The sequence below is a fragment of the Sapajus apella genome, unplaced genomic scaffold (genome assembly GCF_009761245.1).
Source record: "Sapajus apella isolate SASKATOON/1434 unplaced genomic scaffold, GSC_monkey_1.0 scaffold10, whole genome shotgun sequence".
NCBI lineage: Eukaryota > Metazoa > Chordata > Mammalia > Primates > Cebidae > Sapajus > Sapajus apella.
The window spans coordinates 24,464,781-24,479,232 of NW_022436950.1; the positions used below are offsets into that span (position 1 = coordinate 24,464,781).

At 35.7% G+C, this 14,452-nt stretch overlaps 1 protein-coding gene across 1 annotated transcript in view; it reads left to right on the top strand.

The window, feature by feature from the left end:
- The window catches only part of ABCA12 (ATP binding cassette subfamily A member 12), a 199,192-nt gene that overhangs the window by 110,133 nt on the left and 74,607 nt on the right, over positions 1 to 14,452 (top strand). Inside the window, exons 12-19 of the mRNA XM_032278308.1 lie at positions 189 to 445; positions 537 to 649; positions 1,855 to 1,979; positions 3,874 to 4,047; positions 7,693 to 7,857; positions 8,173 to 8,383; positions 9,348 to 9,487; positions 12,045 to 12,164. Of these exons, the coding sequence (XP_032134199.1) occupies positions 189 to 445; positions 537 to 649; positions 1,855 to 1,979; positions 3,874 to 4,047; positions 7,693 to 7,857; positions 8,173 to 8,383; positions 9,348 to 9,487; positions 12,045 to 12,164 (1,305 nt within the window). The remainder of the gene's footprint in view (positions 1 to 188; positions 446 to 536; positions 650 to 1,854; positions 1,980 to 3,873; positions 4,048 to 7,692; positions 7,858 to 8,172; positions 8,384 to 9,347; positions 9,488 to 12,044; positions 12,165 to 14,452) is intronic.

The following is a 14,452-nucleotide window of genomic DNA, read 5'->3' on the forward strand; positions in this document are numbered from 1 at the left end:
GAGATCAATAAACTCAAGTGACAGAGAGTAGTACTTCGTAATAAAACTAACATCAAATGCCAACTAACCAAATACATATGCAGAATGTTTTTCTTCAAGGAAATCAGCTGTGGTTGCTTGTTATCAACTACTATATATGTAGAAAAATGTAACTGATCTATTTCCCACTCTTTTCCCATTTTGGAAAGCTGTCTCAACTTCGCAACTTGACTGAACTTCTTTGTGAATCTGAAACTTCCAATCTGATAGAGAAATCATGCCAGCTCTCTGCTCTGAGCTTTGGGAGCCTGTGTAAAGACAGTGAATTTGATCTGCAATTCCTGGAAGCAGCAGAGCTGGGCACCGAAATAGTAGCCAGCTTACTGTACCATGACAATGTCATATCTACAAAAGTGAGAGATTTGCTGACTGGGGATCCAAGCAAAATTAATTTAAATATGGATCAGTAAGTTTTTCCATTGTCATCTTCTTTGGTGAAATCGCTTCCAAAATATTGATATACCTAGTTGAATTTCTTCTTTTCTGTTTCATTCCAGGTTTCTAGAACAGACACTGCAAATGAATTACTTGGAAAACATCACGCAGCTGATACTGACCGTAGAAGCCATGCTGCATGTCAATAACAGTGCAGATGCTTCTGAAAAGCCAGGTGTTTCCCCATCCACATTTTACATCTTGTCTTATTAGAATGCATGTGATCCTTATGCTGCAGTTTAAGACAGGCTTTTTTTGAAGTTCCCAACCAAACTCGCTTTGCTATCTGCCCTTACACATGAGAAACCTGAAGCATTCAAATATGGTTACTTGTCTAAAGTAAACACACAGAAAGCTAGCAGAGAATGAAACAGGGAAATTTGATTTCGCAGCAAAAAAATCTTCAAAAGTTTAGCTAGTTAGACTATTCACCTTTCGTTTCTCTGATATATTAAAGTGCATCCTATAGGCAGCTGCAAGGGCAATGATGAAATTTATTTGCTTCTTTGAAAATAATCTGATGGAAAAAAAACCAAAAGGATGCACTGCCGTCTACAGAAATCTCAATTCAGAACTTTCTATTAGTATTCCAAGCATGATGTATCATGAAATATGTTTCTTCTTTGCATAATTCCTCAATACTGAAAGGAAAGGCATTCTGACTTTGGGACAATGGGCAGCCACAGAATTGGAAGTGTACTATGTTCAAAAATAAGACATATTTGCATGAAGGATACTTAATAAAAGCAATTGAAAGGCATTTGCAGGGTGATTATTACAATCTGCTAAAATCAAAATATTGTTTATTGTTCCATTAATGACCTGGAAATAAAAGAATTATAATCACTGTCCTAAAAGAGTTTGAAGTTAAAGAGATTCTATTTAAAACTGAGATAATGAATGTAAAAACCCTTTATAGTGTAGTGTGAACGTAGTTAAAGAAAAATGCTCTGTGGCAGTATGTGTGGATTTATCAAACTTTGTCCCAAATAGACAATATTACATGATCCCAGGTTAAAAAACATATTGAATTTGTGTGATATTTTAAATCAAATAGAGAGATATTTATTTAGTGCACTGTGTGATCAAAATCTGTGAGGAAAGCTTATTTTCCTTAAATCAACCTTGAGTTGTAGATACCTAAGGAAAATTTATAACCCAGAGCAATCTGTTACCTTGGGTTTATGATATCATAATAAGAACAAATCTAAATCCGATAGAAATAGATCCTAAATATGCAAAGTTTGTCAAAATTGGGAGACACTGCTCCTGACAAGGCATGTATGTTTTAGTCTAGAAGATTTCTCTATGTTAGTCCTACTAAAAAGAGTGACCTTACAAACCAACCTGTGTTTTCTTTTTATGTTTTTCTTCTTACAGGTCAGTTAATAGAAATGTTTAAAAATGTTGAAGAGCTGAAAGAAGAACTAAGAAGAACAACAGCAATGTCCAACAGAAGTATTGACAAGTTATTAGCCATTCCCATCCCTGATAACAGAGCTGAGGTGGGGTGCCATGGGTTTGTACTTACATGCAGTTCTTAAAAATTTAAATAGCATTTAGCATTTGTTGAGCACTTACTGTTAAACACTGAGAAGCTGCATGCTTCATTGGGAGCATTTTCTATGGAAATGATAAACATGGAGGACTAATTCTTAAGTAAAGATAAAAGAAAAATTCTGAAGCAAGAATATTATCATTACGTGTTCCTTTTTTCTTTATTTTTCCTTCTCTTTTCCCATGCCTCCTTTATTCTTTCATTTTCTTTACCCTCAGGTGGCTTCCTCAAAGAATTGATGGCATCCCTAAAGAGTTATATTCACTGTTACAATCACATTGTTTGAGGTGAATTTGTACCTCCTCATAGGCTGTCAAAGTCAAACTTCAGTAACCTAATTGGGGAAAAATAAATGGACCCTATTTACTATTGCTTGCAACTAAAATAAAAATGAATACTCATTTTTACTTTAGGTTTGTGGTTGGTAGTAAACATTTTTTGATGTGAACATGAATAATGTCATTTTTTCATATCCTGGTAAAGGATTTTCCACTCAAAATGTCTCATCTTTTATTCTTTTTCCAAGTCCATTGTATGGAAGTGTCATGAAAATTTTCCAAAAGAGCTGCAGAGCTTAAGGCCTCATCCATTCAAAACTTATGTGTGACCGAATATGTCATTTCTAAGCACAGCTCAGTTATTTTCCAATATCGGATAAAGTTTTTAAAAAGCCTTTAAAGCTCCCTTAGAAAATACTGCAGCTTTCTCTGGTCATTTTAATTGGTTCCCCAATAAAAAAAAAAATTAAAACAGCTTTGCCTTTATATTTTTCCTCTTGTACTAGTAAATAATATTCATTGTCTTTTTCTCTTTAACCTCACCTTTTGAATTCTTGATCCTGAGATATAATTTCAGCAATCACATTTTTGGCTTCTGGTAGAACAGGTTCATTTTAGTAAATAAAACATGTAAATGGAGAGGGTACATTCTTATTACATTCAAGAGGAAAGAGCGAAAAGTTCCTAGAGCCTTGAATGTTATACGCTTTTCTCTTTATTTCAACTTGGTGGTAATAAAGATGGCATCTTCTTTTGTGCAATCATACCTCACTATCTACAGGAGCATTCCTGTTCAAGATGGAGGATTCAGATGATTGTATGATTTGGAGCTTTTTCTTTGCTTTACATCTCTGGACCCACAGAGTATGTTGCCTAAGATTTTAACTTTGAATGATTACAAAAATTAAATGCAATTTGAATTTATTAAGAGTAAAAATTTAAAGGGAACAAAGTCTTAAACTAGTATTTTTCCCAAACTTACTCCAAACCACTTATCTTTCTTGATACCATCAGCTGTTCAGGCAAGAAATCTGGGAGTCAACCTGAGTGGTGCCTTTTTTTTTTTTTTTTTTTTGAGATGGAGTCTTGCTCTGTCGTCCAGGCTGGAGTGCAATGGCACAATCTTGGCTCACTGCAACCTTGCCTCCTGCCTCCCGGGTTCAAGCAATTCTCCTGCCTCAGCCTTCTGAGTAGCTGGGATTACAAGCACATGCCACCACGCCAGGCTAATTCTTTGTATTGTTAGCAGAGATGGGGTTTCACCATGTTGGCCAGGATTGTCTTGAACTCCTGACCTATGATCTGCCCTCCTTGGCCTCCCAAAGTTCTGGGATTACAGGCGTGAGCCACCATGCCCAGCATCCCAAATTACTTATTAAGTGAACCATGAATTCTCTATAGTTTTATTAATAGTAATTAGTGCTTTAGATTAAAACTTGTTTGATTCTTGAGGACTTTTTGTTATATTTTAAAATTTAGAGTATACAAAAACAAACCTCTTAAAATGAATAGTTGACTCTCAAATGATTCACAGCTGAAATATTTTTCTTCCTCCAATTGCAGATTATTTCTCAGGTATTTTGGCTGCATTCTTGTGATACTAATATCACCAATCCCAAACTGGAAGATGCAATGAAGGAATTCTGCAACCTCTCTCTTTCAGAGAGATCCCGGCAGTCTTACCTCATCGGACTCACTCTTCTGCGCTACTTAGACATTTACAACTTCACATACAAGGCAAGTTGCTGTCGGTTAAATATGTTTCTATTCATAGTTTATATAAGACTATTCATTACACATGTATGTTCCCTGCTACTATGAGGGATGAGATCCATTTATCCAGGTTTTGGAATTACTGCGTTATTTTAAAGCTAAATGCAAACTTAGAGATCACATATTGCAATTTTGCACATTTTATAGACATGGAAACAAATATTATTGCCTTTTTAATTCTTGGTTTGTGTATCAGAGACCAATAATTAAATTTAATACATACTATTATTGTGAAATACAAATGTTGTATTTTAAGTGTTAAATGCAAATGTTGCAATTATTTTTAAATAATTGGGTTAAAAAGACTCAGAAAAAGGATTTTCTTAATTAAAAATAGAGTTTGTTTCAGTGTTCCCCCAAAATTTCATGTTTTCTTCATCAATTTAGATAGAGGCTACCATTACATATCCAGAAGAAAAAACAAATGGTCATTATTAGGGCTTAGCAAAATCAGCAATGACTTCATCTTGCAATATGCAGATGCTTTGTGAGTACTTATTTAAGAAATAACAAAAAAATATAAACATAGGAAGATTAAGCACCTGTGTTCACCCAAATTTAACCTGGGTCAAAAATATGTACATGTTCTTAAAAACACTGAAGAATTGTCATTCTCTGCAGTAAGAACAACCAAAAGGAAATAGCTGACATATGTTTGAGACATTATAGCCAAAGGGACAAAAATGTTTTGGACTAATTGTAAGTAATCCTGTTTTTAGTTATTATCGTCTCAAACCTATATTTCTGCAATGGTCTCCTAGCCAGAGCCCCTGCTTCCACACCTATCCTCTACCCCCATCCCTACCATCTTGCAAGCAGCCTGAGTCATCCTCTTAAAACTTAAAGTCACATTATATCATCCATACACTCCAGACTTTCCAGCGGCTCTCCATTTGATTTAAGTAAACCCCTAAATCTTACAAGGGCCTCATGATCTGCACAACTATTCCTCATCAGTAAAAATCTCACTTTCTACCTGGCTACTTTCTGGACCCTGGCTCCAGGGTTGCTGTGTTAACATAACTCTAGAGACAACCCTTCACATGATTTGCAAGGCTATTGTTTTTTTTTTTTTCTTTCTTTGCTTTACATTGACCTTCTCAGTAAGGTCTATCCTGACTATCCTATTTAAAATGCAACCAATGGTGCCTACAGTGCTCTTAAATCCCCTTTTCCTATTCTGGCTTCTGTTTTACTTTCAGCTAACTATAGATTTTATTTAATTTTCATTTTTAAACTTTTTTTTTTTTTTTTGAGACAGAGTCTCTCTCTGTCACCCAGGCTGGAGTGCAGTGATGCCACCTTGGTTCACTGCAGGCTCCATCTCCTGGGTTCAGGTGAATCTTGTGCCTCAGTCTCTCGAGTAGCTGGGATTACAGATGCACGCTACCACACCTGGCTAATTTTTATATTTTTAGTAGGGACAGCATTTTACCACGTTGGCCAGGCTGGTCTTGAACTCCTGACCTCAAGTGATCTTCCCACCTTGGCCTCCCAAAGTGCTGGGAATGCAGGTGTGAGCCACCGTGACTGGCTCATGTTTAAAATGTATTTGCTGTCTACCTCCACTAGTATGTTAGTTCTACAAGGGCCTCTTTGTTCACTGAAACATTTTAATGCAAGGAACAGTGCCTGGCCCATAGGGAAATGCAGCAAATATCCATTAACTCAACCAATGGTTATTTTACATAAACTGTAACCTGAAATACATGTGACATGAAATTATTATTATTTCACCTAAAATTTTAACTTTAATTTTATATTGCCCCTACAGAGCAGATATCAAACTAAATATCTGTTGTTGAGTCTAGCCATTAAACACGGGCATACCCATTTATTTCACATTAATGTGGGAATGCCTAGAATTTTGGCAGAACTACAATAGAAAATAGAAAAAAAATGTTGATTCTAATTTTTAAAATATGACTGGAATTAGGAGCTGTGCTGTTGAGGTAACTGTATCTTCAAGAATGAGAGCTGTGCACTGTGGGAGATAAGAACACAAAGCTATCTCTCCAACTGAATCTTGTGTTCATAATTTTGGTCTTTGACTTCCTTGGAAATGTCAGGAGTTTTTTCTCCTCAGAGACCCAAAACAGCTTTGCCCCTCTGCCCATGCCCTTTCTCTTCTTATTCTTCCAATGGTATGTGCTTTGTCATTCTTTGAGATTATGCTTCGGAAAGGTCTTCTTTTCTTTCCTAGCTAAACACTCCCTACCTTCTCATATCCCCAGCCTTTGGTTCTTTGACTTGTTTGATATCTGTTCCTCCTAATAGGTCAAAGTTCCCTCAGTACCGAGGTGGTGCCAGCTGGAGCACCACGGCATAGACATCACCTCTCCCAGTGCTGGGAACACAGCAGGCACTTAATGTTTCCTGAATAAATGAAATAAGAGGATTAAAAATTACATTAAAATTTTAAGACATTTTCAGTGTTTCTTCCAGTAGCACATAAGCATTATGGGATTACAATCACTTAGCCTGATAAATCGTGTAAGCCTTTAGACAGTTTTATTTTAATTTTTAGGTGTATATTGTATGATTTTTGAGCAATAGTATACATGAAGAAATACATAATTGACATTTGTTTTATGACTTCTAAAATCATCTATTTTTGCAACTTTATTGAGGTATTGTTTATGTACCATAAAATCACTCACTTTAAGTATATAACTCAATGACTTTTTAGTAAATATATGATTTTGTGCGACTATTACCACAATCTAATTTTAGGGCATTTCCATTATCCCCAAAAGAAACTTCAAGTGTATTTGCGGTTACCTCTCATTTCAATCTCTAGCTTAGGCAACTTCTAATCTATTTTCTGTCTCTGAAAATTTGCCTTTTTATTTATATTTATTTATTTATTAAGACAGAATTTCACTCTTGTTGTCCAGGCTGGAGTGCAATGGTGCACTCTTGGCTCACCACAACCTCTGCCTCCCAGGTTCAAGTGACTCTCCTGACTTAGCCTCCTGAGCAGCCTGGTATTACAGGCATGTGCCACCACACCTGGCTAATTTTTTGTATTTTTAGTAGAGACAGGGTTTCTTCATGTTGGTTAGGCTGGTCTCGAACCCCTGACCTCAGGTGATCCGCCCACCTCAGCCTCCCAAAGTGCTGGGATTACAGTCGTGAGCCCCTTCACCTGGCCAGATTTGCCTTTTTAAAAAGATATTACATATAAGTTGAATCATGAAGTATGTGGCCTTACTGTCTGGATTCTTTCACTTAATATAATGTGTTTTCATTGCATACATGTATATGTATCACTATTTCATTTCCTTTTATTGCCAAATAGTATTCCATTTTAGGAATATACACTTTGTTTATCCATTCACCTGGATTGTTTTCACTTTTTGGCTATCGTGAATAATGCTGCTATAAACATTCACATACAAATCTTTGTGTGGACATAGGTTTTCACTTATCTTAGGTAAATACACAGCAATGGAGCGGTTAGGTTGAGTGGTAAATTTATATTTAACTATTTAATAAACTTCAAAAATGTTTTCCAAAGTGGCTGTATCTTTTTACAATCTTATCAACAATCTGTGAGGGTTCCAGTTTTTCCACATAAGTCATTTATTTTTATTCCGTTTCTGTTAGGTGTTTTTCCCAAGGAAACATCAAAAGCCAGTAGAAAAGATGATGGAGCTCTTCATAAGGCTAAGAGAGATTCTCAATCAGATGGCTTCTGGCACACATCCGCTGCTAGACAAAATGAGATCCCTGAAACAAATGCATCTGTCCAGAAGTGTTCCATTAACACAGGTAGAAAAGCCACCCAGCAATGTTCTTGTTGAAAAATTTCTTCTGTCATATTGAGTAGTTAGAATACATTCAAGCTTCGATTGTAGTACATTGAAAAGAAATCACCTACGAGGAAACTCCTCTACCCTCGCAACAATTTTTGCCACTTTAATTAGTGAAGTTTATTTTTTTGCATTTACATTTAGGATACACGTATAAAAGGAATTATGGAAACTGTCAGGATACTCTAAGTATATCAGGTTCTCTTTCTCTCTTGTTTTCAGTAGCATCTAAAGCTCATATAGTGTCAATAAATTGTGAATTTTTGTCTCACAGGCAATGTACAGAAACAACCGAATGAACACAACCCAAGGATCATTTAGCACCATCTCCCAAGCATTATGTTCTCAAGGAATTACCACTGAATATTTAACTGCCATGCTGCCCTCTTCCCAGAGGCCAAAAGGCAACCACACCAAGGATTTTTTGACTTATAAATTAAGTAAAGAGCAAATTGCTTCAAAATATGGAATTCCCATAAATACCAGTGAGTATACTTTAAAATAAGTACGACAATTGTTCTTAAGGACAATAAGAATATTGTCTATTCTTAGTTTCTAATGATAAATGAAATATTAATTTTTCCACAAGAATAAAAATAGAAAATGTTTATACAGCACTTACCACATGTCAAGAATATTATATACATTAACTCATTACATTAGTACAGGGAAATGTACAAGGAGGATAAGTAACCTGGCCATTGTCACTCAACTTGGAAGTGCCTGAGCTGTCATCTGAGCCCAGGTCCTCTGCTACAAAGCCTATCCTCTTCACCAGTGCTACACTTAGATTTTGTCAGTCATCACTGAGCCTTCTAGACAATATGAAACTTGTCTTAAATTGGTTTGGTTTGATACTTTTTCCCTAACTTTCTAGAATTAGAATTTTTATCACACCAGGCAGAGTTACATGACTGCAGCAGAACCATTAATGTTTAGTGGCACATCAAAACTATTTACTTGACCTATAAACTTGGAGATGCAAAATGTGATCAGAGAGCTCTTTCAAATAATATATGGGTGTTTAGTTTAGTATAGCAACTGGATTTACTTATTCATCTTTTTATTCATTCACCAAACATTTATTGAACAGCTCTTATGTATCTGGTACTATGCCAGTGGTCGGTTTTTGTGTATTTTTGTCAAAAAGTAAATGCTGGTGAAATGGATCTGTTAGCAATTCTGAAATGTGACTTTCATGTTTTCTATCTCCTCTTGGCAAAATGCCATCACTTATTCTGGGCTTGCTTATTGAGTTAAACTTTCCCACCTAAAAAAGATTTGTTGCTTTCTTACTTTGACACCAGATGCCTCACATCTGTTAATAATATAGGAAGTATTAGGGCATGTATTTTTGGATGTGATAAGGATAATCTGTGTCAATTTGCCATGAGGAAATAGATTTGAAATACATCTATTAAATGGTTTTATTTCACTTTTTCCTTCCAGCACCATTTTGCTTCTCCCTTTATAAAGACATCATTAACATGCCTGCTGGACCTGTGATTTGGGCTTTCTTGAAACCTATGTTGTTGGGAAGAATTTTGTATGCACCATATAACCCAGTCACAAAGGCAATAATGGAAAAGGTTTGACCGTTATAACTCAGTTTCTATTTTGAGTATTAAGATGATTTTTAAAGTAGTCAACTTCCAAATTTACTTTAGCTGATTTCTTTATATCTTACCTACTATTATTATCCTTGGCTTTCTGAAACTGTTAGTAAAATTCTCAGCTTCGGCCCTGGATATGTGCAAGCAGTATAGACTGGGTGGGAGCCCTTTGAAGAGAAATGAACCATGTTAACACTTGGGAATGAGGTTAGTTGAAGTAAGACCTCAGATTTTTCCATTTATCTCAAAAAGCAGAAAAGTTCTGTACAACTGGTGTCCAACTTTCACATTGAATATCATATAACTAGTTGGAACAAAAAAAAAATCCCTGAAGTATAGATTCTTGGCTTCATATTTAGTTGTACAATTTAGTTGTATAATTTAATGTCTCATTTGTATAGAAGATAGATGTTGAGTAAGACATCATTGTTAATAGTAACTGTGCTTATCATCTATTTCATGTAACCATAATAGTATTTCCCTCTCACTTATAAAGTTGGCTTTAATTATTTGAATTATAAACTTAGTACTTTTAAAATGATAGAGCTAAAGTAAAAGAAAAATCTCTGTTTCACCATTACTTGGCCATTAAACTATATGTTATATGAACATAACATTATTTTATATTCTATATAATAATAGACAAAGACCATTATCAAAGAACATTCAATTTGATCTCTGTCCATTTTTATAAAAATTGTGATTTAATACCTTATTTGCTTTACTGACTATATATTTCTATGTAGTTTTGCATAAATTAAACTATATATGAACTTTGTTTTTCAATCTGAATGAACATTTATTGATTTTTATTTTTAACTTTTAAGATCAGGGGTACAAGTGCAGGTTTGTTACACAGGTCACGGGGGTTTGTTGTACAGATTATTTTATCACCCAGGTATTAAGCCTAGTACCCATTAGTTATTTTTCCTGATTCTCTTCCTCCTCCCACTCTCCACCTTCTGAAATGCCTTACTGTGTGTTGTTCCCCTCTCTGTGTTCATGTGTTCTCATCTTTTAACTCCCACCTATAAGTGAGAGCATGTGATTTTTGGTTTTCTATTCCTGTGTTAGTTCAAGGATAATGGCCTCCAGCCCTATCTATGTCTCTGCAAAGGACAGGCTTTCATTCTCTTTTATGGCTGCATAGTATTCCATGGTATACATGTACCACATTTTCTTTATCCAGTCTATCATTGATAGGCATATAGTTTGATTCAGTGTCTTTGCTATTGTGAATAGTGTTACAATGAACATATGCATGCATGTATCTTTATAGTAGAATGACTTATATTCCCTTGGGTATATACTCAGTAATGGGATTGCTGGGTCGAATGGTATTTCTATATGTCTTTGAGGAATAGCTACACTGTCTTCCACAATAGCAGAACTAATTTACACTCCCACCAACAGTGTATAAGTGTTCCTTTTTCTCCACAACCTCACCAGCATATGAGCTTAAGTGTTAAGTGTGGCTTTTTCCCCCCTTTTGTGCCTGGCTCTCACCTCCCCTTTTGCTCTTCTCTTGATCCTATTCTTCCTTTCATATAAACTAATGTATGTTAGCATTCATACATGCATCTTCCTATAATGTATTCCATTACTCTAATCCTCCAAAGATTATTATACCACATATACATTTGTATGCAGAGTTCTTTGGTCTTTGCATTATTAAAATGATATTGTATTTTAATCCTTTTCTCTATATAGCTTTTCTCATACAAGAATACATTGTGGAAATTTTTCCAACTCAGTAGGTATAATTTAATTCATTCTTTTTAAATATCGCAAACTTTTTTCATAACACAGAATTTACTCATCCAGTCCTCAGGTATTGGTCATTAATTTGTTTTCAGTGTGTGTGTGTTTTTAATTTGTTTCCAGTGGGTTTGTTTGTTTTGCTAATGTAAACAAACAATGTAATTTGTTTTCAGTGTGTGTGTGTTTTTAATTTGTTTCCAGTGGGTTTGTTTGTTTGTTTTGCTAATGTAAATAATGTAAACATTGTTTACAATATTCTTGTGTATATGGTTTTATGTAGCATATTTTTATTTCAATAAGATGAATGTTCAGAATTGAGGGACTGAAGGATATTGTATTTTATTTTAATAGCCATTGTCAAATTACTTTCCAAACAGCTGTAACATATCTATTCTCATCAGAAATACATGAGAGTATCCTTCTGCTGTCCTTGAACTTGGATGTTTGTTTAGTGGTAAAGTTGAATGTATCGTTGGTAAAAATGAAAAACTATTAAGAACTCCAAAAGCCATGCTTTCATTTTGGCTGTAAACTCACTCTGGACATGAATCAAACCCTGAATTTTCCAGGATTTTTATACATTGAACTTGACCCTATAAAAGCTGTCATTTGAAACTTTTGACCATGTGGGAAATTTCTGACAATTTTTTTTTCTAACTTCATGTTTCAGAACTGTCTTTTGATTTATGTAACAAAACAACCTTAAGATACCTTGTTGAAATATAGACAAAATACTAACAAATCATATCTCTTTCATTTCTTGGTCATTAAGTCCAATGTAACTCTGAGGCAGCTGGCGGAATTAAGAGAAAAATCTCAAGAGTGGATGGATAAGTCGCCACTTTTCATGAATTCCTTCCATCTGTTAAACCAGGCGATTCCAATGCTTCAGGTATGAGATGTTTCTGTTCATTCAACTTAGTAGGAATTCAAATTATTTGAGATTTGAATTGCCTGCATAATGTGAATGAGAAGAGAGTAACTTTCCATATTCAACAGATTAAATTGCCTATCTTCCAGAGAGAGGGTCTGTGACAGGGTAACAGATCTATCATTCACGTTCATAATTAGCTAACTTCACCTCTGGTACTGCAGCTCCTCTATCTGTAATTCCGAGAGAATACATCTTACAAGTTGATCTAGAGACATACCTAGTGATATAAATTAGTTTTTCAAAAGTAAAATGCTATAAAAATGCTTTTTGTTGATTTCTCTCCTTTAAATTACTCTCCTTTGCTATCTTAACTGAACCAGAATTCCTAAAATACCAATATGCTAGGGAACATTAAACTTGGGGAATTCCATGGCAGAAACTTATGATATATGTGTTAATAAATTCCAAATTAATTTTAACATGTTATATACAAGGTGTTGTCGTTAAAGTATTTATCTAAATTTACAATTAAGGCCACATAAGGAAGTAAAAGTTATAACCGGAAAAAGTGCTCTAGGCTGGGTGCGGTGGCTCACGCCCGTAATCCCAGCACTTTGGGAGGCCAACGCAGCTGGAACACCTGAAGTCAGGAGTTCGAGACCAGCCTGGACAACATTGTGAAACCCTGCCTCTACTAAAAATACAAAAAATAGCCGGGCATGGTGGCAGGGGCCTGTAATCTCAACTACTCAGGAGGCTGAGGCAGGAGAATTGCTGGAACCAGGGAGAGGAGAGATTGCAGTGAGCCAAGATTGTGCCATTGCACTCCAGCTCGGGTGGCAAGAGCAAAACTCCATCTCAAAAAAAAAAAAAAAGAAAAGAAAAAAAAATCCTCTACGAAATTGGCTCCTTGAAAATTTAGTCCATACAGTCCTAATGTTCTCTTTAGTTTAGGTTAAAGATTTGACAGCGCAAGTCAAATACAGTGCACATTGTTTGAAAAGTATTATTTGCATTTTCTTTTTCTTGAGACTGAGTCTTACTCTGTTGCCCAGGCTAGAGGGCAGTGGCGTGATCTCCGCTCACTGCAACTGCTGCCTCCCAAGTTCAAGTGATTTTCCTGCCTCAGCCTCCCAAGTAGCTGGGATGACAGGTGTGTGCCACCACTACTGGCTAATTATTATTATTATTATTATTATTATTATTTGTATTTTTAGTAGCGATGGGTTTCGCCATGTTAGCCAGGCTGGTCTTGAACTCCTGACCTCAGGTGATCCACCTGCCTCAGTCTCCTAAAGTAATGAGATTACAGGCATGAGCCACTGAACCTGGCCAATTTGCAATTCTTTTAAGAGGCAGGAATTTCTGGACGGGCACAGCCATGGTGGCTCATGCCTATAATCCCAGCACTTTGGGAGGCAGAGGTGGGCAGATCACCTGAGGTCAGGAGTTTGTAACCGACATGGAGAAACCCCATCTCTACTAAAAATACAAAATTAGCCAAGCGTGGTGGCGCATGCCTGTAATCCTAGCTACTCAGGAGGGTGAGGCAGATGAATCACTTGAATCTGGGAGGGGGAGGTTGTGGTGAGCTGTGATCATGCCTTTGCACTCCAGCCTGGGCAACAAGAATAAGATTTGCTCAAAAAAAAAAAAAAAAAAAGATGCAGGAATTTCTGAAGATGATGCAAATAATGTGGGGAAGTGTTCCAATCACAGAGTTATTGACAACTGAAGACGGAGCAGTGGAATTAGCCCAGTAATCAGTTGGAGAAAAGAAAATTGGCAGGAATGGTGACAGCCTAGGACCTTCAAGAGACTGGCTTGCATATCAAAGAGAGGCCCTTGGGAAATTAATGGAGCCCTAGAATACTTTGGGGAAAATAATGCCCTTTTTTATGATCTATGTTTAGGAAGTTAAGCTTCGAATGAAGGATATTGTATGATATGACTTGGTCAGAAAAATTATACCCCAAAGGTGCTTTTATTTAGTCTTTGTTTTGACTAACAATTGATGTGTAGTTATAATTACAACCCAAATTGCTAAAATAGATATTTAATGTTTCATAAATATAAACTTTTTATCAAATTTCTTCCCCATGATTTCCTATTAACTTTTGGTTCTAATTCTAAGCATGTTCATTTTAAGTTGTCTTTTTAGTGAGTCTCAGATAGCAAAGGCTACTTAGAGAGTACTTCATGACAAATATATTATCCCAAACAATACATTGCTATTTTCTCCTAAGACTTTTTTTTCTGTTAAGAGAAAAAAAAAGCCACATATTACTTTGTTAAGAAAAGTTTTG